This window comes from Fundulus heteroclitus, unplaced genomic scaffold, assembly GCF_011125445.2.
Source record: "Fundulus heteroclitus isolate FHET01 unplaced genomic scaffold, MU-UCD_Fhet_4.1 scaffold_873, whole genome shotgun sequence".
NCBI classification, from domain to species: domain Eukaryota; kingdom Metazoa; phylum Chordata; class Actinopteri; order Cyprinodontiformes; family Fundulidae; genus Fundulus; species Fundulus heteroclitus.
In genome coordinates this window covers 3,225-30,222 of record NW_023397333.1, presented here as the reverse complement: position 1 = coordinate 30,222, position 26,998 = coordinate 3,225, and the positions used below count along the sequence as shown (strand labels likewise).

Below are 26,998 nucleotides of genomic sequence, written 5' to 3'. Positions count from 1 at the left end.
GTCTTAATACATTCACCTATATTTTAAATTATTTGAATCATTTTCGGTGTTTGTCTGTAATTTATAGTTCTACCTCTTTTAAACCGAAGTTTGATAAGGTGAACTACTGACAATTACATTTTCCAAACAGCGTGATTTAGGGTGCAAGTATGCACTTAAAACTCCGTTCCAACATGTTGACTGAAATTTCCAAGGCAACTCGGAAAATTACCAGCAGCTACTTACGTCAATTTATTTTTACCGTAAATATGTGATACCCTCTTGGGCATAAGTTTCCTCTCGCTGACGCTACTTTTAGGACACTGGGGCATATAAACGTGAGTTAGTGTTAAAACTGGGGAGTGGACTTTTAATATTGGAGTTTTAACCCCCTCCGTGTGTGTTTTATTTTTTCTTTCTTTCTTTATTGAAGCCTTGAAAAATTTACCGTAAGTACGGTAGAAACCGGACATGTCGTAAAGCTCGCAGCTGATATAAAGACGTGGTTTGTTCCGGAGAAAAGTGGATTTAGCCTCTCCACCGAGGGCGGATTTTAACGGGAGCAAACGGGCTTTTAACTATGAATATTGCACATTTTCGAAGTAGAGTATTTAATTTATCTGTACAATGAGAGATTTGTGTGTTTTCCTGTGGGAACTGGGTGCTGTAATGCCGACCAGCTCGCCTTCGACTGAAGAAACAATGCAGGCCTAGCTAGCCGAGGCTAATCCGGCCCAACGCACCGCAGTGGGATTTAAACCGTGGACGGAGCTGTGATTTAAAAACTTTTGTAGCGACATAACACGGTAGGTTACCGCTGCGTGTCCCTCTGGGTTTGATTTATAGCCATGTGGTAATGCTAGTGTCATTTCTGTCCCTCAAGACCCTGGATATTTGAGGCCATGGTTATCAGTAGCTAACGCTTTAGCATGCTAACGTTAGCTTGTTGAGTAACAATCTTTGTGGATTTGATTCAAACCCAGCAGTGGTGCGACGCTTTATACATTTATTTATCTTAAACACGGACAATAAAAAGCCACCGAATGCAGTTTTGTTAGGTATATATGGCTGGATTTCCTAATATTGGCGTTAGGAAAACGAGTTGCCCAACACCCAGATGGTGATCACCTCTTTTGTAAAGGTAAAATACAGAACTGCTCTGCTTTGAAAGAACATTGTGGTGAAATGTTTGCTTTAGTTGGGTACAGCAGTCCTTAAAGATGCAAGCTCTCGTTTTAATCCTATAAAGATGCGATGGCGATTAGTTCGTCGCTTCATGCACCCGATCACGTACTTTCGATTTCCAAAAAAACATTATATATCTCAACAAAATATTTTTTTTCTGGGGATATTAATGGCTTAAAATAAACTACACACATAATCTGCTCGGAAAACCAGAGAGCTGATCGACAGCTTCAGATTCTCGCGTTTTGTCTCTGTTTTTTTTTTTTTTTTTTTTTTTTTTATTATTATTATTTATTTTAGTTACCATGTTGCCATTAGCGCTGTACAGAATTAGAAGTCAATGTTGGTGAATGTCGCTTTTGTGGACATGTAGTCCGGGCCGTGGGGGTATTATTCTGCCTGCTTTGTCCCTCTGAGGCCTTTGCTGTTCGGAGCCATGATCTGTGACGGTGTTCTAGCGCAGAGTTCATCTTGTTCTGTCATCCACGTTTGTCAGCAGCTAAGTCGGTCCTTTCCGTTCCTGCTAGGTAAGCGGCTTGTTTATTAAAGACATGTGTCGAGCAGAGATTTGTGACGGATTTACCTCAGTTTGTGTCAAGCTTTAACCTGCTGATACTGACATTGTTTTTTCTTTTTTCTAAACTATCCTGCCATCTTTGGTTATTGTAGGAGCAGAGGCGATTATCTAAAACCGGGGTTTGTCTATTCTAAAATGACTCTTCATCCAGTCTTCTTGCTTCCTCTGGCTCCATCTGAATACCCTTAGTAATAGCTCCTAGCTCCTTGGCCTTTCATGGGGTCAGCAGTAGTAACTCCATCATGGATAGGAAAGGAGCTTCGGACTACTGTGCAGATTTCGGACGGCCTTTAACTCCGACGTCATTACAAGACTGAAACGCACACGGATGATGGAAGTCAAACCCGAGCCTTATTTCCAAAAATGAGCTACAAAGTCTGCGCTGCTCTCTTCTCTCTGGACATTTTCAAGCTTTGACCTGCTGGTGCTGATTTTTCTTTTTTTCCCCTAAACTATCTAGCTCTGATCTATGAAATTTCGTTGTATGTACCTTGTATGTATGACCACAAATAAAGCACCTTATCCTCATTGATTTCCGTGAGGGGGCCGTGCTTATAGGCCATGTCAGGCAAAGGATTGTGGGATACCTTAAGGCTTCTTAGCGCCAGTAAGGGACATTGCGGGGATCATAGGCTAAACTAGCCGCACTAGGAAGTGTACAGCCTGCTTTTCTTACCTCCTTCCTGACTGCACTATTCGTACAGCACTTATCATGGCGACCGCTGACGCAAGTCAAAATCCGATTTGTAATAAGAGAGAGCGCTATCAGTAGATTTCTTAATGAACACTTTTATTGATGGTCAGGGACAGATATCGTTGGGGGTCGCACTTAGTAAATTATTCCTGGCATTTGGTTTCTATTTCAGGGCCATATGTTTATTTTTCCCTCGTTGGTTCCTTGACGCTTGCACAAGTTAATGGTGGAATACATACTCCTCCGCTTTGGCTAAAGAGTCCATTTACTCTATATGGATATTCGGGTTGAGCCGCTGACTTCATTTTTAAAACACCTCACTGGTTCTCAAAGCTTATGTATGGTGCGTTCATCAATTGGCCAGAGACCAAAATGTTTCAGTTCTCTTTGTATTGCCAAATAAAGTTTCCATAGCAATGTATCAAAGTGTTACTTCATTTTAAAAAGTGTTGTTTTTTGTTTTGTTTTGTTTCATAATCATTTTCAGATAAAAGCAGGCTAGGATTTGAGCAGCAGGCCCGAGCTGGCACCTCGGGACCCTGCAGTAGCAGGCAGCTGCCACCAGGTGTCACAAAGCCAGCAGGTCAGCTGCCACTGCTGGTTTTGGCCAACTGGTTTGTCATTGGGGTTATTTAATGCCTGTTCCACAATTACTGTCAATTAATGTTGTACTAAATTGATATCATTTAATACATTTTTTAAAATATAAGGAGACCCTTTATTTAAGATGGAAACTGTCTGTGTATGTGTAACGTGCTGAAAGAAAGACGAGGAGACATTCCACCAACACTCAGTTTTTATCGTAGAGCATGAACGGTTATTTGTTAATCATTACGTACAGAAATAAAAAAAAAATGAATTAATAAACACCCAGGCACCCTGTGGAAGTCCCTGACCGCAAGGATGGCAGGCGGAGCCAGTGTGCCATCAGCTGCCAGAGGATGGCAAGGGGTGCCAAGAGGCTTTTTTTTTTTTTTTCATGGAAGTAATGCAGATTATCGGCAAGCAGGATGTCAGGGTCGTTATGAGCTCTTGACTGGTCGTCAATTACTTGCAATTGATGTCATTATTGTTCAATTAAAAACTGTTAGACCCAAATTAAAAGGTGACTGTATGATTGGTTTCTCTCGTGATTAAAAACACAGGTGGTGATCAGAGAAATCACTTAAACACGCTGGCACTCTGTGGAAGTCCGTGGCCGTCGGGGGGCCAGAGGGTGCCAGAGTGCTACCAAGATGCCAGACGGGCTGTAAAAGCTTTCAACATGCCACGCCGGCTGCTGCTGTTTTCCACTGGGTTCCTTGGTGTTTATTGATGCATTTTTTTAATTTTCTCTATATAACGATTCCCAATGACCGTTCATGCTCTATAATAAACAGTGTTTGTTGAATGTGTCCCGTATTTCTTTCAGCACGTTATAAATACACAGACAGACCATCTTAAAGAGTTTTCAAAAATTGTTTACTAAATGATATCAATTTAGTACAACATTAATTGACAGTATTTATGGCGCAGGCATCAAATAACCCCAATGACGAACCGTTTGGCCAAAAACGGCAACAGGAGTACGGCCGCGGCAGCTGGCTGGCCGGCCGGCCGGCTTTGTGACACCTTGTGGCTGGCAACAAGCCACCAGCTTTTATTGGAAGTAATATCAATAAAACATGATTATTTAAAACTAATTAGACGAGCAGGCATCTATAATAAATTGTTTGTCCAAAGACGGCAACAGGAGTGCGACAAAGGCCATGGCAGCCGACGTGCCGCTACCACAAATTGAGCCTGGTGTCTCTTGATTTGAGACAGCAGAGTTATTTATTTTATTGTCAGCATTCATGAAGTTAAGTCTCCTCAATTTACATTGAACATTTGAAAAGCTGTGACCCAAAAATCACAAGACTGCATACTTTCATTAATATTCTAGACCTTTGTTATGTTTTAAGCCACCATTCTTTGATGTTATACCTCTTGCAGTGGTTTGAATAGGTGCAAGGTGATCAATGCCCTTATTCTGCCAATAGTTAGAATGACATTCAGTGTTTCCCCTTGAAATTATGTAAATCTTTTTTGGGTGGTTACAAAGTTGTTTTTTCCTTCCACTTAGCTTTCCATTTATATCAAAGAATGCAGCTTCCAGCTCCAGGTCAAAACTGTTTTTCTCGATTTCTGTTTTTAAAAGATTGGCTTTCAATTCATCACATCCTCATAAACTGTCTGAGCACTTCTGCATTTGCTGAATTTAGGCCATAAATTGCCATGAAGTTTAATGATTTATGGCGTTTGTTAATCGGGTCAGACACATAATCCATCTGCTTCCTGGGCCATATGACGACGAGACAGTCGACCCGCTGAATGGGGCATCAGAAGTTTGGACCCAAATATGAACCAGAGTTGTGGAGGTCCACTTCCCAAAATCTTACTTGATTTAATTAAAACATTGTTTTCTTAAATTTACAAGGAATTGGGCTCATTTTAATGTGTGCCTTTTTGAAATATCCCAACATGTGGGCCTCCATTTATTCTGATATTGTCCATCTAAACTTCCAAAGTCATGACATCTTGATATAAGCTTTTACTGGGCCACTTAAAGGCATGGCTGGCCTTTTTAGTGTATAAAATCCTCTGAATTAGAAGACTGGGAAATAATAATAAACCTAAAATTCTCTTATTGTAAGATTTAGCAGCAGAAAACAAAATTAGCTTTTACTGTTGGTTGTGTTTCAGGAAAAGTTCAATCTGATTTACTGTCGCACGTTTCATGGAGGATGGAGATTAAAACTTGAATGTTTTAAAACGCTAATCTCCATAATCGCTTAATTTAAAACCTTGAAAAAGCACTCACCCTAAATTGTTCAAAAATTGACAATTTTATGTTTTTGATGTTCCCTTGCAGTTTATGATGAATAATTTATTTTAATGAATAAATTACAATTAATTAATCATTTTTATGTTGCAATTAGATTTTCCCCAAAAAGTTTTTTGTTTAAATACCCATTCTCACACAAATCAAAACATGTTTTGACTTGAAGTGGGTTTTCTTTCCTCTAGGGCTGGACAATATAGGAAAAAAAGCACATCAATAAAATAGAAATCATATTTATCGATAATTATCAACAAATTCAAAATATACATTTTAAGTTCACCTCTGGCCATTTTATGCTTTTGCTTAGCAACCCATTTAAAGACACAGAACACACAAACACTGAATTCAAACTCAGCCCTTTTATTCAACCAACTTTTTACCTAAAATGTAAAAAAAAAAAAAAAAAAAATCAAAACAAAAAAGAGCGCGTGCTCTCTGAACTCTTTGAAGGGGGAGGAGCGTTCCTGGGTCTGATTGTGATTGGTTGGGAGGATATAATGACCGTAATATTAATCTACATGATAGGCTTGAATGCATAAGAAAGGAAAACTGTTCTATTCAACCTTTTTATTGACCTTTTATTCTATCATCGATATACTACTTTCCATTTTCAGTGCAAATTCTTGAAAACTTCAACTCACACATATAAGTTATTGTTTGGGGCAGCGTCGCTGCATGTTGCAAAATTATAGTTTCAGCGATTGTAACAAGAAGCTGCAGCCACAGACTGACGGGAACAGACCTACCTGGAATTTCAGGATGCTGATTGTTTTCATTTTCTAATTGTTGTAAAAAAAATTGTTTTCTTTTTTTTTTTTCTTACAGCAATGAGTTCCCAGCTCCAAGTCTTCTCTCCCCCCTCCATCTCCTCCAGTGCCTTTTGCCGAGTGAAGAAGCTCAAGGTGGAGAGCAATGTCTGGGACGTCTCCACCACTGAGGCCTACAGCTCCATAGCCGGCCAGTCGGCGTACGCCTTCACCCCCGCCATGGCCGTGCCTCCCTTTGCGCCGTCGCTCGTCTTCCCTCCCGCGGCCACCGGCTCCAGGGGTCAAGTGGTGGTGCGAGCAGCCGACAGCACGGGTAGTCTTCCTCGCGGGTCCAGCCGACGCGTCGCGGAGCAGACCGCCTCCTCTTACAACCACGAGACGTCCGCGGAAGCGAGGAGCCAAAGGCACGGCCAGAAGAGGAAGATCGAGGAGGCCAGCGAGGGCAGCGGGAGCGGCTGCGGCAGCGTTCAAATCCTGGAGGAGCTCTCGGCTCCGGCCGCGGCGTACTCCACCCGTACGGGCGGCGGGGGGGGAGGGGGCACGGGCCAGTCCATCCCTCACTCGGCTCCCACCACCAAGAGCAGCAGCTCGAACGGCGAGGGGGATTATCAGCTGGTGCAGCACGAGATCCTCTGCTCCATGGCCTCCAGCTATGAAGTGCTGGAGTTCCTGGGGAGGGGCACGTTCGGGCAGGTGGCCAAGTGTTGGAAGAGGGGCACCAATGAGATCGTGGCAATAAAGATCCTGAAAAACCATCCTTCATATGCTCGTCAGGGACAAATCGAGGTGAATGCGGGGGATTTTCCAAAAAAAAAACGTTGGTTTGGACAGTTGGTTGGTTTTCTGAGTCAAGCGGGGACGTAATTGGCCGTGCTTCTCTCTTCAACAGGTGGGCATCCTGAATCGGCTGAGTGCGGAGAACGCAGACGAGTACAACTTTGTGCGCTCGTACGAATGCTTCCAGCACAAGGGCCACACCTGCCTGGTGTTTGAGATGCTGGAGCAGAACCTGTACGACTTTCTCAAGCACAGCAAGTTCAGCCCGCTTCCCCTGCGACACATCAGACCCATCCTGCAGCAGGTTGGCTGAACGTCTCCTCTTCTTCTTTTTTTGTCGTCAGCGTGCCTCGAGAAGCTCTAACCGTCGTCTGCGTTTGTTTTGTTTTTTTTAAGGTGGCCACGGCGCTGATGAAGCTGAAGAGCCTGGGGCTGATCCATGCGGACCTGAAACCTGAGAACATCATGCTGGTGGACCCCATCAGGCAGCCGTACAGGGTGAAGGTCATCGACTTTGGCTCAGCGAGTCACGTCTCCAAAGCCGTGTGCTCCACCTACTTACAGTCTCGCTACTACAGGTGGGTGGCTTCAAGTGGGGCTCATCCTGAAGCACGCTGCCCTTTTTTAAGAACACGGCGGGAGTCGTCTCGTCATGTTTTGGGTGTTCACTCGTTAAATGCCATCTGCTGTTTGCTTCCCAGGGCTCCAGAGATCATTTTGGGCCTGCCGTTCTGCGAGGCCATCGACATGTGGTCTTTGGGCTGCGTGATCGCTGAGCTGTTTTTAGGCTGGCCGCTCTACCCCGGGGCCTCCGAGTACGACCAGGTCAGTGTGGACGCTGCTTGGATCGCTTCGTAGTACCGATCAGCTGCGATGAGAAGAAATGCCAAATCATTTTGTCTCATTTGCATTGTGTCTCCAGATTCGGTACATTTCTCAGACTCAAGGCCTGCCGGCCGAGTACCTCCTGAGCGCCGGCACAAAGACCAGCCGCTTCTTCAACCGAGGCCCAGACTCCAGCTACCCGCTCTGGCGGCTTAAGGTCAGTGTGGCAGGCTAAATGTCGCCGCATGTCTGCTGTTCAAATGTACCATACAGAGTTCTTATAAAAAATACTGAATTTGACTTCAATATTTCTCCAGATCTGCCACAAGTATGAAAACATAACTCTGGACAAAAGGCTTCAGCTTTTTGTCTAGACTTTGAAAATGTGTTGAAATTGGACATTTGCAGTTATCCTGGTTGTTGGGAACTAGTTAGTATTTAACGATGGGGCTGTGCAGAGTCAGCACAGGTGGTCTGTAGCTCTCCTGTAGATTTAACTTTCAGAGCAGCCTCAGTTTTTGTGTCAGTCGAGATAATTGCTGCCCAGAGTAGGACTGAATACACAAAGTAAACCTCAACCACCCAAAACGAGTTGGACTAGAAAAGTATTCTTGGCATTTTGATGCAGGGAATATTTCTTTGGCAGATTTGAGACGAGTTGGAGTTTATCTCTGAGAGCATTTTACACAAATGAGTGCAACTCAGCCCTTTGTCCTGGTTTTTATAAGGCAACAAATGACTGATTTGAAAACACACTTGAAGTAGCAAACCTAAGTATATTTGTTTGTTGGGGTTAGGAAAACCTGCCTACACAGCAGCCACTTTATGTACTTTCCCCTAGATCAACTATTTAAGCATTATTCTGCTTAACTAAGACAAAAAATACTTAACATTTATTAAGAACCGCGTGCATCTTTGTTGGAAATGTGTCTTTATATATATTCTGTTCTTTTTCCAGACACCAGCAGAGCATGAAATGGAGATGGGCATCAAGTCGAAGGAGGCCAGGAAGTACATCTTCAACTGTCTGGATGACATGATGCAGGTCATTTGTGTTCCAAACTCTGAAATCTCGTGGTGTGTTTGCCGCTTATGTGACGGCCGCGGCGCTTTCTGTGCTGCAGGTCAACCTGTCGTCTCACCTGGAGGGGACGGACATGCTGGCCGAGAAAGCTGACAGAAGAGAGTTCATAGATCTCCTGAAACGGATGCTTCGTCTGGACGCCGACAAGAGGTTCACTCCCACCAAAACCTTGGGTCACCCCTTCGTCACCATGAGTCACCTGATAAATTATCCGCACAGCTCGCAGTAAGTGTGGGGAGGAGGGGGGGCGGAGAAAAAGGCAAACGAGTTGGGGTTGGTTTTTATAGGAAGTGCAGAAACGCTGACGCTCAAACTTTTCTCCAGTGTCAAGTCGTGCTTCCAAAACATGGAGATCTGCAAACGTCGGAGCGCGTACGACAGCAGCAAGTCTCTGTACTCGACCAATGCCGTTCCTAGCGCTGCCGCAGGAAACCTCACCGTGACCTTCAGCAGCCAGCTCAACCAGCATAACCAGGTATGGCCTGTGTGTGTACGCTGCAAAAACAGAACTTAAAATAAGTAAAATATTCTTAAAATGTGTGTATTTGTTCTTGATTTGAGCAGGTAAATAAGATGATTTGCCAATGGAACAAGATTTTTGACCTTAAAATAGGAACAACTCACCTCCATCATCTTATTTAAAGTGCAGGATGTCTAATTATCTTATATTAGGGGTCAAAATACTCATTCCATTGGCAAATAATCTTATTTACCTGCTCAAATCAAGGACAAATACACTAACTTTAAGAACATTTTACTTATTTTTAGATCCGTTTTTGCAGTGACCTGCTCTGCGTGAGGATCTGCACACAAACACCAAGCTTGCTTATGATTATCTCCACACCGCCATCTTCAAATGACTTTAACACTTTAATTTCTTTAATTCCTACTGGCTAATGACTGTTTTTAAGGAGAGTCCAGGCATGGTAGCTTCCTATGTGTGAAATCCATTATCAGAAAATACCGCAGCTTGCAAGATCTGCAACTTTTGGGTGGCGTTTGTCCCCGAGCTGGAGAGTAACGCTGACCTCGTGTTGTTGTTTTTTTTTTTTAAAGGCAGCCGGGTCAGCGTCGAACGCTGCAGTTCACCCGGCCGAAGCGACGCCTCGTTTTTGTGGCGCGTTTCACGTGACTGGCTGTAAACAATAGGCAGAGAGCAGGGCTTCCTCATGCAAACGCATCTGTTCTCCCCCACAGGTGCCTTCTGCAGGGGGCGCGGTGCCTTTGCTGAACTACCAGCCAGCTCTCTACCAACAGGCGACCATCAACATTCCCGGTTTGGCTCAGCAGAGCGTCCCGATTCCAGCCCGGCCCGCCGGGCTGTGTAGCCAGACAGAACCGTTCCAGCAGACCCTCATCGTGTGTCCGCCTTCTACTATTCAAGGTAGATCTTAAGCGTTTGGTCACGCAGCTCTGCTGGCGCGGTGATACGCTGCCGTTTTTGACATAAAATGTTTTTATTCTTACTTTTAATGTGTTCTTTGGTTTTATTGTTGGGAATTTTTTTTTTACAGGGCTACAACCATCCAATAAGAGCTCCAGCTTCCCTGTGAGGGTGGAGAACTCTGTACCTATAGTACCTCAGAACCAGTCGGCTCAGTCCCTGCAGATCCAGCCCAGTATGCTCACGCAGGTAAGCGCTTTTTATGGTATGCAAATATGTTGGAGTCATGTTTGTAGTAGGGATTGTGTCTGATTGACACAAAATGGTTGGGTGTGTAGTTTTTTTTTTAAATCCTTATGAAAATAAAATTGTGAAAAGTGGGACAAACGTTTAGATTCAGCGCCTTTACACAACGAGGAGCTTCTTTGTGTTGCTGCATTACATAAAATCCCAATTAAATTAAGGCTTTTCAAAACCATCCATTGTGTTAAAACTTCACAATTTCTCTTGGAGATCTCAATCAATGGGGTGAAAAATGACTAATTTGTGTAGGTCTGCTTCATGTGTCTCCCGCTAACCTTTCTGCATTTTGGTAACCTTTTTGGGGTCTTCTGTTGGAGAATCGGAGGCTTCAGTTAAAAGTTGGCTTCACCTGAAAATATTGCTGGTTGTTTTTTGCAAACCTGATGGGACTTTTCCACCAAAGAGGTTCCAGTCCTGTACCAGAGCTGGTGCCAGACCCGGTTTAGCTCCTGAGAATTGCAGCAGCGCCCTTTTATAAAGGTCTCATCCTGTTACTGCACGATCCTCCCCCTGTTTTCTCTTATTCAGCGTTTTTTGTGAAGGATTATAGTGCACGGAGACAACTTATTGGGCCAAATATTATTTACTTTGGTGCCCCTGCAAACAGCTGTTCTAATAGCACCAGCTGGATCCATTACCAACCAGCGGTGTTCATGAACGCTTTACGTTTCTGGTCTGCTGATCGCTCCTCTGCACCAGCAGTGCTGACGAACAGGAGTTCAAGACGGCGGGAGCGAAGTTCATTAACACCCCCTGGAGACGGCTGTGTTAAAGAACTTGAGACGAACATAAGGTCTCTGGATTCAGGGGAAGACGATCAGCAGGACGCGGCTCACTGACCTACTTAAACTCTGACGGGGGATTTTAAAATGAACTGTAGGAGCACAGCAGCTTGTGTGATTCTCTGATGCACGTCTGACTTTTTTATGTGTAGTGTTTTTCCACAGTTTTTTTTTTAGTTTTATTTCTTTTAATGATTTAAAAACTAAACCCTGGGGTTTTTGAACTCGGTGCTCAAGGATTTGATTGGCTCCAGTTCTCCGTGAGCCCGCCCCTGATGTGGAAACACCTCTTTTCCTTTGCAAACTGATTTATTGCTGCTTGCTTTGGGACCGGGGCTCGAGTTTCTCATTGGAAACCCAAAGAACTGGTGTTTGGTGAGCTCTAGGACCAGAGAACCACTGGAACCAGGTTTGGTGGAAAAGACCCGGGACTCTTGGGTGACGCAGGTTCTTTTCTTGAGAGAGCTTTTCCTGAACCACTGCTTGAAGAAAACTCTTAAGTTTGGGAGTGGGGCGGATTTGAGTTAACCTCTTAGCCTGAAAAGGTCCAACTAGCTCAGCTTTTATAGTACCACCTGATATCAGTACCCCACCGGCACCCAAAGCTCCATGCTCTGTGCCGATCCGGCCATCTGGCCCATCTGGAAGCACTCCATCAGTCCATAAATCATTAGAAAAATCTGGCTGGATATTTTTAGCCAGGTCTTGACCTGATGTCTTATTCAGCGTTGGCCGGGTTCATGTACAGCACTTGGAATAGTCTTGTTGGACTGTGCCATACAAATAAACCCGCCTCGCCTCAACTGGGACATGACTTTAGTTCTGGGTTCTCAGTTCTAGGGTACGACGGTGTCTGAGGAGAATGGGTTGGTGGTAACTTCACGTTTGGTTCCTCTGAAGATCTTTGCCTATTTGCGTCTTTCTTTCTCCAAACATTTTATTACAACCCTGTTGGGTATTTAAAACGTGTTCCGTGGTTATTTTGATTTATTTTAGGAGTGCTGCGTCCCTGAGGAACGAAAGAGGCCTAATGATGATGCACAGCTTTATCTCGGGCGTTGAGCTCCTCAGACCACGCACTCCTGCATTATGCATCACCTCCATACGCTTTAAAACCCATAAGCCTTCAAGTTTTTTCAGCCGAGAGTTGGAAACTGTGTAGAGAAGTTGTGTTCTGGTCCAAAGTGCGCCTCGCCTCATCGTTGTGCAGCCAGTGTAGTGAAGCTCATGCTGTCTGACCTTGCAGAAAGAGGAGTTTGGTCCATTTTTTTTACCAATGAAAATAAGTTTTCTCCACTAATTGAATCATCTGATCTGACTTCAGTTAAAGATACCTGACACTGAAGGTGATGAATTGTGAAGTTATTCATCTGTGTTTCTGCTGTTATGTTTTGGCTCATTGTGGTTTTGCTTTCAGAGCCGATTGGATTATTGTCATCTCATTCTCCCTCCTCTTTGTGGGTTGCAGCCCCAATCCACCCTGAAATGTGCTGTTTAACCATTTTTATTATTTAATTAAATGTGGGGGGGGGGGGGCTGACCAGGGCTGCCTCTGTCCGTCTCCTGTGCAGCTCTCTGTGCTGTCTCAGTGGATAACAGAGCGGAGGGGGGGGAACAGTTTTTAACCCTAACCTAACACTGCCCTTCCCTATCCTCCCTTCCTCCCTTCAGGGTTCCTGCACGCCCCTGATGGTGGCCACCTTGCACCCGCCCCCAGCAGGCATAGCCCCTCAGTATTCCCTGCCCCTCGGGCTGGGCCCCGGGGTGGGTCGGCCCACCCTCCTGGAGCACACGGCCACTGTGCTGGTAAAGCACCGACGGCGTCCTGCGAAGGACGACCCGCACACTCCCACTAACGCCGGCAGCTTTCTTTCCCCACTCTCCCTCCGTCTTCTCGTTTCATTTGTTCGCAAGTTTTCTGCTCCTCCTGTGCCACGCGTTGTACGGGGCCGGTCTGTAATGCATCGCGGTTTCAAACGTCGCGTACGGACTCGTCCCAGTTGGTCCGTTCTCCTTTTTTTTTTTAAGTCAAATTAAACCCTTGTGATCCAGCATCACGTTTTTCTCTCTTTACGTCTTCGAATAATGTTTGGACATGACGTCAAGATTGACAGAGTTATTTTCCAACTCCGACGGGCAGCCCCTCCATATTATCCGCACATTTTCATTCCCCATTCCCCCCCCTGCCGCCCCTCGTAGGTGTTTTCAGGGCATGGAGCGCATGTGCCTCTGAGCTGGTCTGCGCTTTGCTTGTAGCTTCTTTTTTGTCCCGTCATCCACCCGTTTTCTTCAGCAGCGGAGGCGGCGGCAGCTGCGGCTACTAAAAGCTCTGACACACCTTCTGTTTTCAGCCCCCTGAACATGTGGCATGCTCTTTTCCAACATTTATTTACCAGCAGGCTGTTTGGCATCAGGGACTCCAACTAATCTGGATCTTCTTTAACAGGCACAGTGGTTCTTGTAAACGCTCGTCTCCTTGTCAGATCTGTTTCCAGCGCTTCGTCGTTTGTGCTTTGCATGGTTTCATCTTGTGGATTTGTTGCAGGCCAATGCTATGACTAAGATTAAGGGAATGGCTTGGGAAAGGTTGCTCGCTTCTCTAGCTCTGTGCTTTTGCCTGTAGAAGATACTGGCAACTGGCTTGTTTTTGTTTTTGTTTTTTAGTCTGTGGATTTCTCAGCATGGCTTGATGTCTAGCCCATGAATGCTGGTCTTTAAACCTATATAAAGTATTCATGTGCAGCGACTCAAATGTGTCTGTGTATGTCTCTCAGCAGGCCTGGCCCACTGGTACCCAACAAATCCTCATCCCCTCGTCGTGGCAGCAGGTCCCAGGCGTGGCCATCCACGGCTCCGCCCACCAGTCCAACATCACCGAGTCCCCCCTGGAAACCATCCAGTCGGCCGCTGCCGTGCAGACAGGACAAAGCTGGCGGTGGGTCAACCGAGCTGTGCTTTTGTGAACTTGTTCTTTAAACAGTGTTGGATGGAAACAAGGAATTTAGCAGACCGTATTTATTTCTGACCATAAGGCACATGGTAATATCACTCCTCCCCTCCATGTGCACACATACTGCCTGAGAGGGAGAGCTATGCGTCTCTGCCGGGAGTAGTTGGGACTACGCTGCCCTGTTTCTAACATAAGGCCAAAATAAACTTAACTTATCAGGTTTATTGTTGCTAGGAAGTACTCCAGGCGCAGGCTGCCTTACATGAATGCACTTACAGTCAGGCAGTCTTGTAGACGGCTCAGGGGTCCGATCAGGTTGTTACACAGTGTAACATAATGCTCCAAATATCCATTGACCGGTGTTGCTAACCAAAGTGGTACTTACACATTTTAACATATCTTTGAGCGCATTGTACCACATAAAATCAGTCAGTAAGCACAACTTTAATCATAAGGTGCATTGGATTATAAGGAGCACCATCAATGTAAAGATTTTAAGTGTGCTTTATAGTCCAAAAAATACGGTAGTTCCTGTTTCTGTCAATGCCTCATACACGCATTCTCTAGATCAGGGGTCGGGAACGTATGGCTCGCGAGCCAGTTATGGCTCTTTTGATAATTTCATCTGGCTCGCAGATAAAACAAAATATCACCGCTATTGTTTTCATCCGGGTTTTTCGCGCATGCGCGCCGGACCGGAATGCAGAAGGCGGGCGCAAACAAAGGAAACGACAAGTTCTCGACATATTTTCTTCTTCAGATAACGTATCACAAGATCGTTTTAAGAGTAAGTTGATGGTTGATATCGCGACATAGGCACCAGAAACCCCCGCAACCCCATGAGGGATTAAGCGGGTCAGAAAATGGATGGATGTTCACGGACACAGACCGCTCATCAGCAGAGAGGAAGACCCGCCCGGTAGGTTAAAAAAAATTGTTCACAAAGGATTATTTAGGTGTTTTTGTCTTATTAAAATGGGTGAAGGTGTCGGCAACGTTGCAGCGGAAACACAGAAGTACTAGCGCGCGTAAACCAGGGCGTAATGCAGCCGCCGGGAGAAGCAGAGCTGCAGTCTGCTGCTCTGTTTCTTCCGGCCCCATCTAGCGATCGCCAACTCCCCTCCGCCGCTATTTCAGTAGAACAATGACCAGTGCAAAATTAAGTTGTATTTACCGGAGATGAAGTGTAGACTGCACATTCTGTCGGGGTGTGATGGCTCCCCCAGTCGACTGGGATCGTGTGCCTGGGTCCTTCTTCATTGAAAATATCCATTTCTTTTGTCTTTCTTTGTCCTTCGGTAAATGACAGAAACGTACATCCAACGAATTGGAATGCCTCTCTGTGCAACCGGGAGCACAACAAGTCGTAGGCACTGTTTACATTTCAAAAATAAACTAACTAAAAGCACGCTCTAATTCACCCGTTTTGTAATGATAGAATGCGAGAACAGTCCTTTGTTTGCCTACAAGCGGGACCCGGAAGTAGCGCGGACGTCGTGACGCGTGACGTCACATGTGAACTACCCTATTGGCTCTCACTGAAATAAATTTCCAGATTTTTTGCTTTCATGGCTCTCTTAGTCAAAAAGGTTCCCGACCCCTGCTCTAGATGAAGCTTCATTATTTTTTTTTTACATTAGATGTGATCGTCTAAATATATATGCAGATGACATAATAAATGGTTTTATTATGTTATCGTTGAGTCAGAGCTGAGTGATTTATTTCAGACCAAGATGAATTCATACAGGCTGCGATTTGTTGCACTTCTGAAATGCCTCAGAGTTGTATTTTTGCCGCCTTCATTTTTCTTTTTCTTCCTGTTATCAGTGCTAACTTTTTTAATCTTTATTATTTGCCGACCTCCAACAGAAACGTAAGTCAAGCCAGGACGCAGCAAGAGCGGAAGAAAGGAAAAGCCAGATGTGGGGAGAACAGGAACAGGTTGGTAAAGCCTTTTCGTGACCAGAGGTTGCCTGCTTATTTCAGCATGGACAGTCGCTTCCTCCCTGGGGCGGCTGAACGGCGTCGTGCCAAATGAAGACGAGTTTATTTCCTTCATCAACTTTCCTGATAAAAAGCTTCGCCGCTCCGAGGCGTCCATCAGCTGTCATATAAACGTCACACCGAGCCCGTCTAACCCGTATGCAGCTTGGCGACAAAGCGAGCTCTTCCACTTATGCAACAACAGTTACTCGTTATTTAAAACGATAATTGGCTTTATATGAAACTGTTGTGTAACGTTTGTTATAAAGGAGGAAAAGCTATTAAATTTTTTTTACATGCATTCAGAAGGAAAAAAAAGCACCACCTTGAGTTCAGCAGCATGATAAAACGCCACTCACTGCATGTAGACTTGATAACATTTACCAATGAATTTCAGGGCTTCTCTGTTGACATTAAAGCTTGATAGCTTTGGAAAAAAATGCGTGTAAATGTATTCAGCACAACGTTGGAGCTGCGTTTGGACGGGTGCTGGTTCTATCCCCACCGTGGACGAGCTGTCAGTACAAGAGCTGCAGTAAAATGCCTCAGTCAAGTTATGAGAGAGGAAAGTATTGGATGTCTTAAAAAAAAAACTGAGGTAAAATATTCAGCCAGAAATATGTCAGAAGCTTATTGTTGACCAGGGAAAAAAACAGTAAATTTATTCATCCTGTTTTAGAAATCCTTTGAAACCATTTGCCTGTCCAGATAAATCTCTAAACGTCCCAAATTACTCTATAACACATGAGTTAATGTTCCTAAGATGAAATGTTTGAGAGATCTTAAAGGGGCCTACATCATGCAAAACCAACTTTTATTAACTTTGGACCTATGATGCTATTGCTTCATCAGAATCCTGCCCAAAGTGGCGTTTTGCTAATCTGCGTCAAAGCGTCTTTCTTCTGGGTTGGAAAAGTAGCACCAGTAAACTAATATTTCATAAATGAATACTCTGTAATGCCAAAGGCAACATTTCATCATATTTATGCCTGTAGTGACTTTTGAAGGCTTAAAAAAAAAAGATCTAGGACCTCGAGTCGTTTTCATCCCCTGTTCTGAAACCTTGCCTGCTCTGGGCGGAGGACAAATGTATATTTGTGTTTTTCCGTTTAAGGGGCGCATCCACGGCATCTGTACTAGGCAGCGGCGTGACCCCGCCCACCTCCTCCGCGGCGTTGTCCCAGCCAATCATCATCTCGGACACCCCCAGCCCAGCCGTCAGCATCATCACCATTCACAGCGACACAGACACCGAAGACGAGCGCAAGTTCCACCCCGCCAGGTGAGGCCGGCGTCCCGCTCTGCGCCGAGCTCCCGTTGGCCCGCGGGCCGCTAATGTCTCGACTCACGCTCTCTCCGTTTCCAGCGTTGGACTGAGCCGCACGGAGCGCACCAATGTCATCAGCTGCGTAACCGTGCATGACTCCGACTCGTCCACGGCGAGCCCGCTGACTCCCCGGCCTCGCCACCTGAACGGCCCGGGCTCCCTGTCTTCCCGGCAGGCCAAGTCTCTGGCAGTGGTGGCTCCTTCAGTCAAAGGCCAGCCGTCTGAGCGGGCCGCGGCCTCGCATGGCCGCGTGGAGACCGGTGAGAGCCGCACTTCCGCTAATGCTGGCGGACTTTTATGTATTTTCTATTCCAAGCATTAATAATAAATTGATATTGATGTCGCTTCCAACCTTCAGGTACTTACATGAAGCCAAAAAGGTCGTCCAACAGGCAGCCCTGCAGTGCAGGGGAAAGCATGGACCGAGCTGGGCTGGTCCCAAGCCAGTCACACCCTTTAAACCTCAGCCAGGTGAGGCTTTGTTTTGTTGCCACGTTCGCGGCAAGCGTTAGATTTCCTTTTAAACTCGTCCATGTCCTAACCGTTGACTGGGCTGGATATGAGAGAGTTGTGCTTCAAACCCTGTTTGTCCTTAATTACAGCAGTTTGTTTTTGGGGGAATGGTGCAGCGTTCTGCTATAGATGAGATCTTCCAGCTTCTTTTACTAGTGGCTTGCCTCTTAGTCTCAAACACTCCTGTTAAAAATCCCAGGATTTTGTGGCATTCATCATTTCCAGACTGTTTCCACCTTTCAACGTGGCACGCCTTAGACAATTAATCGTTTAATTCAGCTTCAGGGCTCAGTCTAAAACATGTTGCATCTTTGATATTCTGGATGTTTTCCTGTCCTGCAGTTGTTCTCTGTTGATCTTGATAAAGGCTTGGACCGACGGCGGAGCTGCAAAATGAAAGCAGAAGGTTTTGGGTCTCAAAAGAGGCTGACACCTCCATGCTTCACTATTGGCACGGTGTTCCTTTTTAGTCGGACACAGTCTCGTTTATGTCCCACAGCTTGTAGTTTGGTTACTTCAGACCACAACACATTAGTCTGCTGGACTGAAAGGCTTCAACCTGTACTGTTATTACATTTTTGGAGCTTCTTAATCGTTGCCGTGAGGCTCCTTGCAGCCTCTCTAACCAGTTTTCATCATGATTAGTTTTGTCACCTTGGTCCCTTATTTTCCCCACTTGTTGACCATCTTCACTGCGGCAGATATCAGCATATTATGCTCTGGAAACACCAAGTTTCTTTTTTTTTTTTTTTTGTGGCTTCTCTGCAAACTATGGCTTCAGTTGAAGGATGTCATTTCTAGAAGAACAGCAGGCGCTCGATATACTGAGAATAAATCTAGAGGTCGGCTGTGTGGCTCTTTCTATGAAAATATGGTTAGAATGGCTGTAAATGTTAATTTTACTAAAAGCCTGCGGTCGTCTGTAAAAGCTGCTCGATGACACAGAATATTTACTGTGGACTCAAAGCTGCCCTCTGCTGGGCAAAGACTGTAATGACAGCTGGTTTTGAAAAACGATCTGAGACACAAAGGTATTCTAGAGGGGTTTTATATCTTTGTATTTATCCAAAAAAAAAAAATTAAAACGCTGTACTCTATGTAGTCTAAGATTGTAATAGAAGTATTTTCCAAGTCTGGCTAAAAATGGGGTAATGGGTACTTTTTACCCATCCATCTCTCTATTTACCCATCATCCACCTGTGGTTCATCTGTTTTGTCATCCATGTTTGGGCAGCATTGATTATATCCGTCCGTCCATCTTTCCTTCTAGAAGTTTGAGTCATTAAAAATGAGAAATGTTTGAGGGGAATGAATATGAAACCTGTGGATCAGGTGAGGTGATCAACCCGACGGCGTGCTGCGTGAACAATAAGTTTAGGCGCTACAAATGATGTTTTTTTTTTTTTTTTTTTTTTTTTTTTTTTTTTATGATAAAATACACATTTTAAAGATGCAATGAAGAGGTCTGAATGCGTATAGTAAGAGGATTAACATGTGTTTCATCAAATGTCTGTTTTCTAGGTTCAGTCGGTGGTTTCTTCCTCCCAGGAGCGTTCGCTGGTCTCCCACAGCAGCTCATCGCTACACCGCCAGCAGACGTTCCCGCCGACCGTCGCCGCCTCTCACTACAGCTTCCCGGAAGTGTCGGCCCTGGCGCCGGGCTCGGCCGCCGCCGGCCTGTACACCTACCCGGCGTCCACCGCCCTCTCCTCGGCCTCTCAGGCCATGGAGCAGCTGCTGGCCCGGGGTCACGGCAGCCACGGACACTCCCCCTCCGCCTATGCAGCAACGTACGCCTCCTCTTCGTCCTCCAGGAGGGACTCAGCCAGTCGCAAGGAAAGCGTCAGCAGCCTGCTGCACGGCCTGCCGGCGGCCTACCAGCACCAGTTCGCCGCCGGCTCCCCCTACGTCAGCGTGACGCCCCGAGCTGAGGCGTACGGCGCCTACCAGCTGAGCCCCAGGCGCCTCGCCCAGTACCCCTACTTATAGGGAACCGATGCAATGAGAGGTAGAGATGCCACCCCCCCCCCCACCCCACCAGTCGCATACCGTCACAAAGGGACGTTCAAACTTTAGACTTACCGTCGTGTCACTCGTTTGCTGCTTTTAACCACAAAGCATTTCAGCCCTCGCTATCCGATAGGCTCTTTGGGGCTATTTTAGTGTATTTGAAATGACTTTTGGTATTATTTGTAACGTATCCTAATATTTTCCCCCTTGGGCTCATATTTTATCCCCATCCTAGTCTATCTAATTCTAAGACATTGTGTTCGATCTGCTTATCTGTGTGAAGAGAGGTTGTCCTCCTGCCACTAGCAGCAAAAAAATTTCCCACACTAACCCCTCGAAGCCCTGTATTTATTTAGCGGACATAAATGCTGTACCCCCCCGTGTTTGTTTACTCATGTCGTTTTACTGTCGTTGTTTTTGTTTTTAATCATGTTATCTGTGGAAGAGGAAGTTCCTTGAAGACGTTTGAGAAGAGGTGCGGCGAAAACTGTGACGGCTTTGTTTTAATTTAAATCCGCGTTGTGGCTGTCGTGTTCCCGTAGTGACGACGTTTTTTCGGATGGGTCGATCATGTCTGAATGCGACGGAGAGCCACGGAGGAGCGCTGAATGTACCGATCCGGTTCACGAGCAATCATGTGAAAAGCTTTTAAATTGTTGAAGCGGGGTGGGGATGGAGGGGGGGATGGAAAAGAAAAAGAAGCTTCCTCGCTCCTTGAACACGGACTGGAAAGAAAAATGTATGTATTCATCTGAATCCAGATTTTTAGGACCTACTATGGCTAAAAAAGGATTTAAGGCCAGTTATTTTCCTGCCCAGAAGCTATAACAAACTACCCCCCCCCCCCTCCTCCCCCCTCATTGTTCTGCACAAAGACTAATTTATGTAACCATAAGGATGCTGTTGACGAGGCGGCCCTGGCCGTCTGATGCAAAGTGTTGTCGTCTGTTTCCCTGCCAAGCGGCGGTGCTGATCTGCTGATACTTGCAGCGACGCTCGTGTTCAGACATGTTGCTGTGAGACAGTTTCTCCTGGATGGTTTGCGTGCTAGTAGGTAAACCCTTTTTTTTTTTTTTTTTTTTTTTTTTTTTTTTTTTTTTTTTTTTTTTTTTTTTTTGCATTCGGTTCTGTGTCGTACTGTCTGAGTATTTAACTGTATTTCATCCTAACATAGTGTAGTTTAAAGAGGATTTTTTTGGTAGAGCTAATTCAGGGAAAACGGGGTTCAAAATAATCCACTTTCACTGTTTCCAATAAAATAACCACAATCTCAGCACGCTTCTGCTCCTTCTTTGTTTCTTTGTTCCCAGCATTTACCCGAGCAGACAGTTCTGCACCGTGTGAACAGAAATGTAGATCAGGTTTAACCATCTTTTTTTTTTTTTTTTACTTCCAGAATTCTTTTCTTTATTATTTCTTTATGGTGGCTAAAGGTTTATATTTCAGTTTCACATTACGGATAATTTGCGGTATAAATGTCGGGGTTAAACAGTTTTCCTATGAAAGTCTTCTGTTGGAGTAATGCGGTCGTTGGTTTGAATACCGGAGAAGGCTGCGGTCTGAGCAACGCTTAAAATCTTGGCAATTATTAAAGGGATGGTTGCCAGAATAGAACTGTAGCCCTGAGGTGCTGTCATGTTAAAAATAAAACCCTAAATTAACAGGAAAGGCATGATTAATATAAGTTTTGTTTGGGTCTCAACTGTAGAGGGTTAACTATTGAACATGAATGTTTTCGCTTTGGAGCAAACTCAAGAACTTCAAGTGAACTGTGAAAACAATACAATGTTTAAAAAGGAAAATTTAACAGCTAAAAAAAGTCAGCTTTTTTTTTTTTTTACTATCAAATAATAAATATTCCATTTTATGACAAATTGGTTTCTTCAATATGTTCTTGCGATTTGAAATTGCAGCTTAAAAGGAAAATGTTAAAATATTGTCACTCATCTCAGGAAGTAGACTATCATGAAAACGTTTATTTCTTTTCAGTAATTCCATCCAAAAAGTGAAACTTTTATATTCATTCATTACACACAGATAACTTATTTTGATGATTATAACTGACAACTAATGAAAACCCCAAATTCAGCATCTCAGGAAATCAGAATATTACTTAAGACCAATACAAAAAGACACATTTGCAGGAATGTTGGCCAACTGAAAAGTATGAACATGAAAAGCTACTGGTATCATGTAGCTTTGGCACTGACTGAAGGTGCCAAGTCCTGCATCTCCATAAGGTTGGTCAGCAGCAGAGAGCATGAAGCGCTCTAAACCTTCCTGGTAGATAGCTGCATTGACCTTTGACCTCAGAAAACACAGTGAACAAACACCAGCAGACATGACACCCCAAACCATCACTGACTGTGGAAACTTCACACTGGACCTCAAGCAACGTGGATTCTGTGCCTCTCCTCTCTTCCTCCAGACTCTGGGACCTTGATCTCCGGAGGAAATGCAAAATGTAATTTGATCAGAGAACATAACTTTGGACCACTCAGCAGCCTGCAGAACTAGACTGAGAGACCATTTAAAGGCCTTTGCAGGTGAGTTAATTAGCTTATTAGAATGTGGCACCAGGTGTCTTCAGTATTGGACCTTTTCACAATATTCAGATTTTCTGAGACGCTGAACTTGAGGTTTTTGTTAGTTGTAATCATCAAAATTAAAAGAAAGAAAAACACTTGAAATGTCAGTCTGTGTGTAATAAATGAATATAATACACAAAAATATACATTTCTAAATGGAATTACTGAAACAAATGAACTTTTTTATAATATTCTAAGTATAGGACCAGCACCTGTATATAGATTAATTTCCTATCGACTGTGTTTTCTGAGGTCAAAAGCAGCCGTCCACCAGGAAATTCATCCCTCTGCAGACGAGCTGTATGGAGAGGCTGATTTTATTTTCCAGCATGACTTTGTACCAGTCCATGCAGCCAAAGGTGCCAACGGCTGGTTTAGGGACCAGGGTGGTGCTGTGCTTGGCTGGTCATGAAACTCTCTTGACCTGAACCCAGAGAGGATCTGTGGCTTACTGTTCTTGTCCAGAGGAGGATGAGAGACGCCAGCCCCAACGATCCAGATGACCTGAGGGCAGCCATCAAACCAACCTGGGCAGAGCTACAGGCTGATGGACTCTATGCCACGGAGCGTTGATGCAGTAATTCATGCAAGACGAGCCCCAACCAAGTGCTGAGAGCATAGAGGTGGACAGACCTTTAAGAAGCCTGACATTTGTGCTTGAAACTACTGTTTTTGAGGAGCTGAGTTGCTTTAAGCCAATTTCCTGGTAAGTTTTTATTTTTTTAACTCCCTGCAACAAGGATGATCGGGATAATATATTTCTCTCCTGTACGAATCATGTCTTGTATGTAAGCCAGATCTACCACTTGGCATGTACCCTTAATTAAACTGGAACAGGTCTACGCCACGCATTGAACACGTTAAACAGTCTCCCTATCCTCAGCAGCAACCAGGGGGCGCCAATCCTCTATCAACTGTGTGTGTGTGTGTGTGTGTGTGTGTGTATATGTGTATATATATATATATATATAATTATTTTATTTTTTTCATCATCTAGCATGTCTAACCCTAGTGGGGTCGGAAGGAGTGCCGGTGCCTATCTCCAGCTGTCAATGGGTGAGAGGCGAGGTACACCCTGGAGATATATATATATATATATATATATATATATAATTTATTTTATTTTTTTTCATTATCTAGCATGTCTAACCCTAGTGGGGTCGGGAGGAGTGCTGGTGCCTATCTCCAGCTGTCAATGGGTGAGAGGCGGGGTACACCCTGGAGATATATATATATATATATATATATATATATATATATATATATATATATATATATATATATATATATATATATATATATGGGTTTTTGCACATTCTTTTCCTTGTGTCATTTGGTCCTCACATGCAGACTGGAGAGTTTGCACTGCTCCAGATTCCAGCCCTAATGTTAAACATGCAAATGTCTCCAGCGTCGTATCAGAGTCTGCTTCTGCCTGTTTCTTCTTGCATACTGGTGACAGATGTTTGGCTCCCCTTGAGCCAAGGGGGGGGGGGGGGGGGGCTTCATGTCTTGCTCGAACACTTTCCACACATTAAACTAGACATGACTGCGAGTCAGGTTGCTGTAGCACACAGTAAATTCAAGCTTCCTTTTTTTTTTTCTTTTGAGTTATTCAGGGTGACTCCAGCACCTCACGCAGAAATTATCAGCATCTGCGGAATCCGGATTGCCTGATTTGAGGTAATGCATTTCCTTGTTTCTCTTCCTTGATGTTTTCCAAGGCAGCTGCCTATTTTTGCTTCGAGCTAATTTGTTGGCATTGCTTCTGCATTTGATTGTTGTTTCAGATCTGATGGTATTCAGCTCTGCATATTTGCATATTAAGCGTTCGACACCTACATGAGCAATTATATAGATAAATGCATAAGACATTGTTTAAGGAACTACGAAACAGGCAATCGTATAAAGAATGTTCACAAAAATAAATGAAGCAAAGCAACTTTTTTCTAATTTTAGAGATTTTTTTGCTGTCTTTTAAACACAGCGAAAACAGCAAAAATGTATTACTTTTAGGTAATAAATAATAAATAATAAATTAGCATGCACAGAGCTAACTCATCCCACCAGCACACACCCCGCCCCCCCCCCTCTCTGATGCTGTTACTTTTATTGTCAAATTTTAAATGTGGTTTTATCCAAGCCTACACAGTACACAAGTCGATTTTGAATTATTTTTTTACATTATCAGGCTTTTTAAAATAAGTGTTAGTGTTTTGACGTCTTATTCATAATTACTGTCCTTTTGCTTTCAATTGCTTCCCCCCCCATGCTCAAACACCAGACGTTAGCACAAAAGCTCTTTTGAAAAATATTTTTATGTAAATACTTCAAATGCCCTAATATTACAACACTGTCCGTCATGTTGCAGACACTTAATTCACAGTTCCACGTGCATTTGGAAAAAAAAAATGCATAGACATATTTAAAAAAAGGGCATATTCATGCATAAAAATAAATCTCAGGATACCTGATACTGTTGTTGTTGTGTGTGTGTGTGTTTCTTGTAAATGTGAGATTGATCAAATCAAACAGAATCATATAATACAACATTATTAATTACAGGATAATAAATTATTAATTATACGGATCATCTAACTATTTTTACATGATCCTTATATATAACACACGAGGTCTTCCTTTGGTTTTGTTTCATATGAACAAAAAAATAAAATAAAATTCTGTACAACTTAATCTACACTCATGATTGACTCATGTAAAACAAAACAAAAAATGTGCTCAAATGCAAGGCCAGTCCTTCCAACGACACTCGCCAAAGTCCAAACTTCACATAACGCGCTCCGGATCCTGGTTCTTTAAACGCGGCGCTCCGGATCCTGGTTCCTTAAACGCGGTCCTGCCGGCGCTTTTTCTCTCAGAGCGTCAGCAGCTCTCCACATGTTGATGCAGCGGCACGCAGCTGAACAGTTCCCTGAGTCCAGACATGAAACCATGCCGCCTGGAGCAAGGTCTAAGAGGGAGAAAAAAAAAGCAAACAGAAGGAGATGTTTGTGTTTAGTTGCAAAAAATCACACTGTACCTATTACCAACAAGATAGCCAAGCGGGCAGTTAAAAAGGGGCAGCTATAAGGGAGAAACTTACAGCGGTGACTGGATGAGCCGGGCCGGTTTTGTTTCCAAATCGTTCGCCTTCTGCTGCTGCTGCTGCTGCTGCTGCTGCTGCTGGTGCTGCTTGCCGTTCGTACTCCTGTGTTCGTGTTTAATGATCTGGTCCCATATCTCCGTGTCGATCCACAGAGCCCCCGACACGGGCAGGTGGGCCTGGACGCAGGTGACCCAGCGGCACAGAGGGCACGAGACGGTGTAGAGGGGCCCCTTGTGAATGCTCATTTTCTCCAGGCAAGGGGCGCAGAAGGTGTGGTTGCAGTGAAGGACTCTGGGGACCCTCCTGGTGCGGGAGTACTCGTGGCAGCAGATGACACACTCCAGTTCCTCACCGGACACCATGTTGATCTCAGGAGGCAGCTAGCGACAGGTTCCTTTTCGGAAGACGGGAAGCCTGCGAGGAGAAAGGAGGAGGAGATGGTGTTACAGGTCGTGGTAAAAAAAATCACATGAGTGAGTAAATGTTTAGCACCGGAGCAATATTCGTATCCAGCTATGCAAGAGACCCAAACGTACTCACTTGTTGAAAGCGCTTGGACTGGCTCGCTGCTCTCTGCTCAGTGCGGTGTTCAAAGACGGTGACTAAGACTGCCTGCCTGGGCCGCTTTTAAATACAGAATCCTCCACCCTCCCCCTTTACCGCCTCCAGAGGCGATCACCTGACTTTTTCCAGGGAAGAGATGCCTGCCAAGAAGTAAACAAGCCTTCCAAGGAACTGCATCTTACCCATAAGGAAACCCTCAGCTGTTCAAGCAAAAAAATTGTTTAATTTTAGAAAGAAAAGAAGAAAAAGAAAAGCAGCGTATTAATAGACGTGTCACACACACACAGACTATTAGTAAATGTATAATTTTGTTTGTTTTTTTTTACAAACCTGCATGACAGGATATTCATTTGCATATTCCGCAGTCGCATAGGATTGCCTGAAGCAGTTTTTACATAATGATTTAATTTATTTATAGAGGCCCAAACTGCTTTATCAACCAACCTGCCGTGTTTTGGCATCATTGTTCTGGTTCAGAACCCAACTGCTCTGGAGCTTAAGATGAAGAACCCATGACTGGACTTCAGGATTGTGCGGTATACGGCAGAATTCGTGGTTTCCAACAATTACGGCAAATCGTCCTTAAACCGCAAAGCGTCGCAGTTCACTATTTGCAGCAGCGTATGTGTTTAGCCATCCTGGACGTAAAGATGGATGTCAGCATCAACGACGATGTTAACTTGTGTTTCTTACTCCTTTAAATTTAAAGAGCGTGATGATGTGAAGACGTGCCAGTA

At 44.4% G+C, this 26,998-nt stretch overlaps 2 protein-coding genes and 2 long non-coding RNA genes across 7 annotated transcripts; 2 read left to right on the top strand and 2 right to left on the bottom strand.

Moving 5' to 3' along the window:
* Positions 1-430: 430 nt before the first annotated feature.
* Positions 431-20,315, top strand: si:ch211-160o17.4 (homeodomain-interacting protein kinase 1). 4 transcript variants are annotated; one of them, XM_012870517.3, is made up of 18 exons: positions 431-785; positions 6,124-6,851; positions 6,955-7,146; positions 7,239-7,420; positions 7,544-7,667; positions 7,765-7,884; positions 8,626-8,712; positions 8,792-8,976; positions 9,076-9,226; positions 9,949-10,135; positions 10,266-10,384; positions 12,892-13,026; positions 13,998-14,155; positions 16,040-16,111; positions 17,268-17,435; positions 17,520-17,740; positions 17,839-17,951; positions 19,515-20,315. In XM_012870517.3, exons 2-18 carry the CDS (start codon positions 6,126-6,128, stop codon positions 19,980-19,982), a joined length of 3,408 nt encoding a protein of 1,135 aa, XP_012725971.2. In that variant the 5' UTR covers positions 431-785; positions 6,124-6,125; the 3' UTR covers positions 19,983-20,315. The 4 variants fall into 4 exon arrangements, with proteins under 4 accessions (XP_012725971.2, XP_012725970.2, XP_012725973.2 ...); XM_012870516.3 differs by having other exon boundaries at positions 13,995-14,155; XM_012870519.3 differs by lacking the exon at positions 12,892-13,026 and having other exon boundaries at positions 432-785.
* On the bottom strand, positions 10,474-12,073 carry LOC118562339. Its single transcript, XR_004930572.1, has 2 exons — positions 11,275-12,073; positions 10,474-11,128 (listed from the first exon to the last, which is right to left on the bottom strand). It is a non-coding gene; the product is annotated as an uncharacterized LOC118562339 (long non-coding RNA).
* Positions 20,316-23,078: 2,763 nt separating the features above from the next.
* LOC110369017 lies at positions 23,079-25,939 on the top strand. Its single transcript, XR_002428615.2, has 3 exons — positions 23,079-23,297; positions 24,203-24,274; positions 25,850-25,939. It is a non-coding gene; the product is annotated as an uncharacterized LOC110369017 (long non-coding RNA).
* Positions 24,938-26,086, bottom strand: LOC118556381 (RING finger protein 208-like). Its single transcript, XM_036134651.1, has 2 exons — positions 25,695-26,086; positions 24,938-25,562 (listed from the first exon to the last, which is right to left on the bottom strand). The coding sequence occupies exons 1-2, from the start codon at positions 26,057-26,059 to the stop codon at positions 25,475-25,477; spliced, it is 453 nt and encodes a 150-aa protein (XP_035990544.1). The 5' UTR covers positions 26,060-26,086; the 3' UTR covers positions 24,938-25,474.
* Positions 26,087-26,998: the final 912 nt, after the last annotated feature.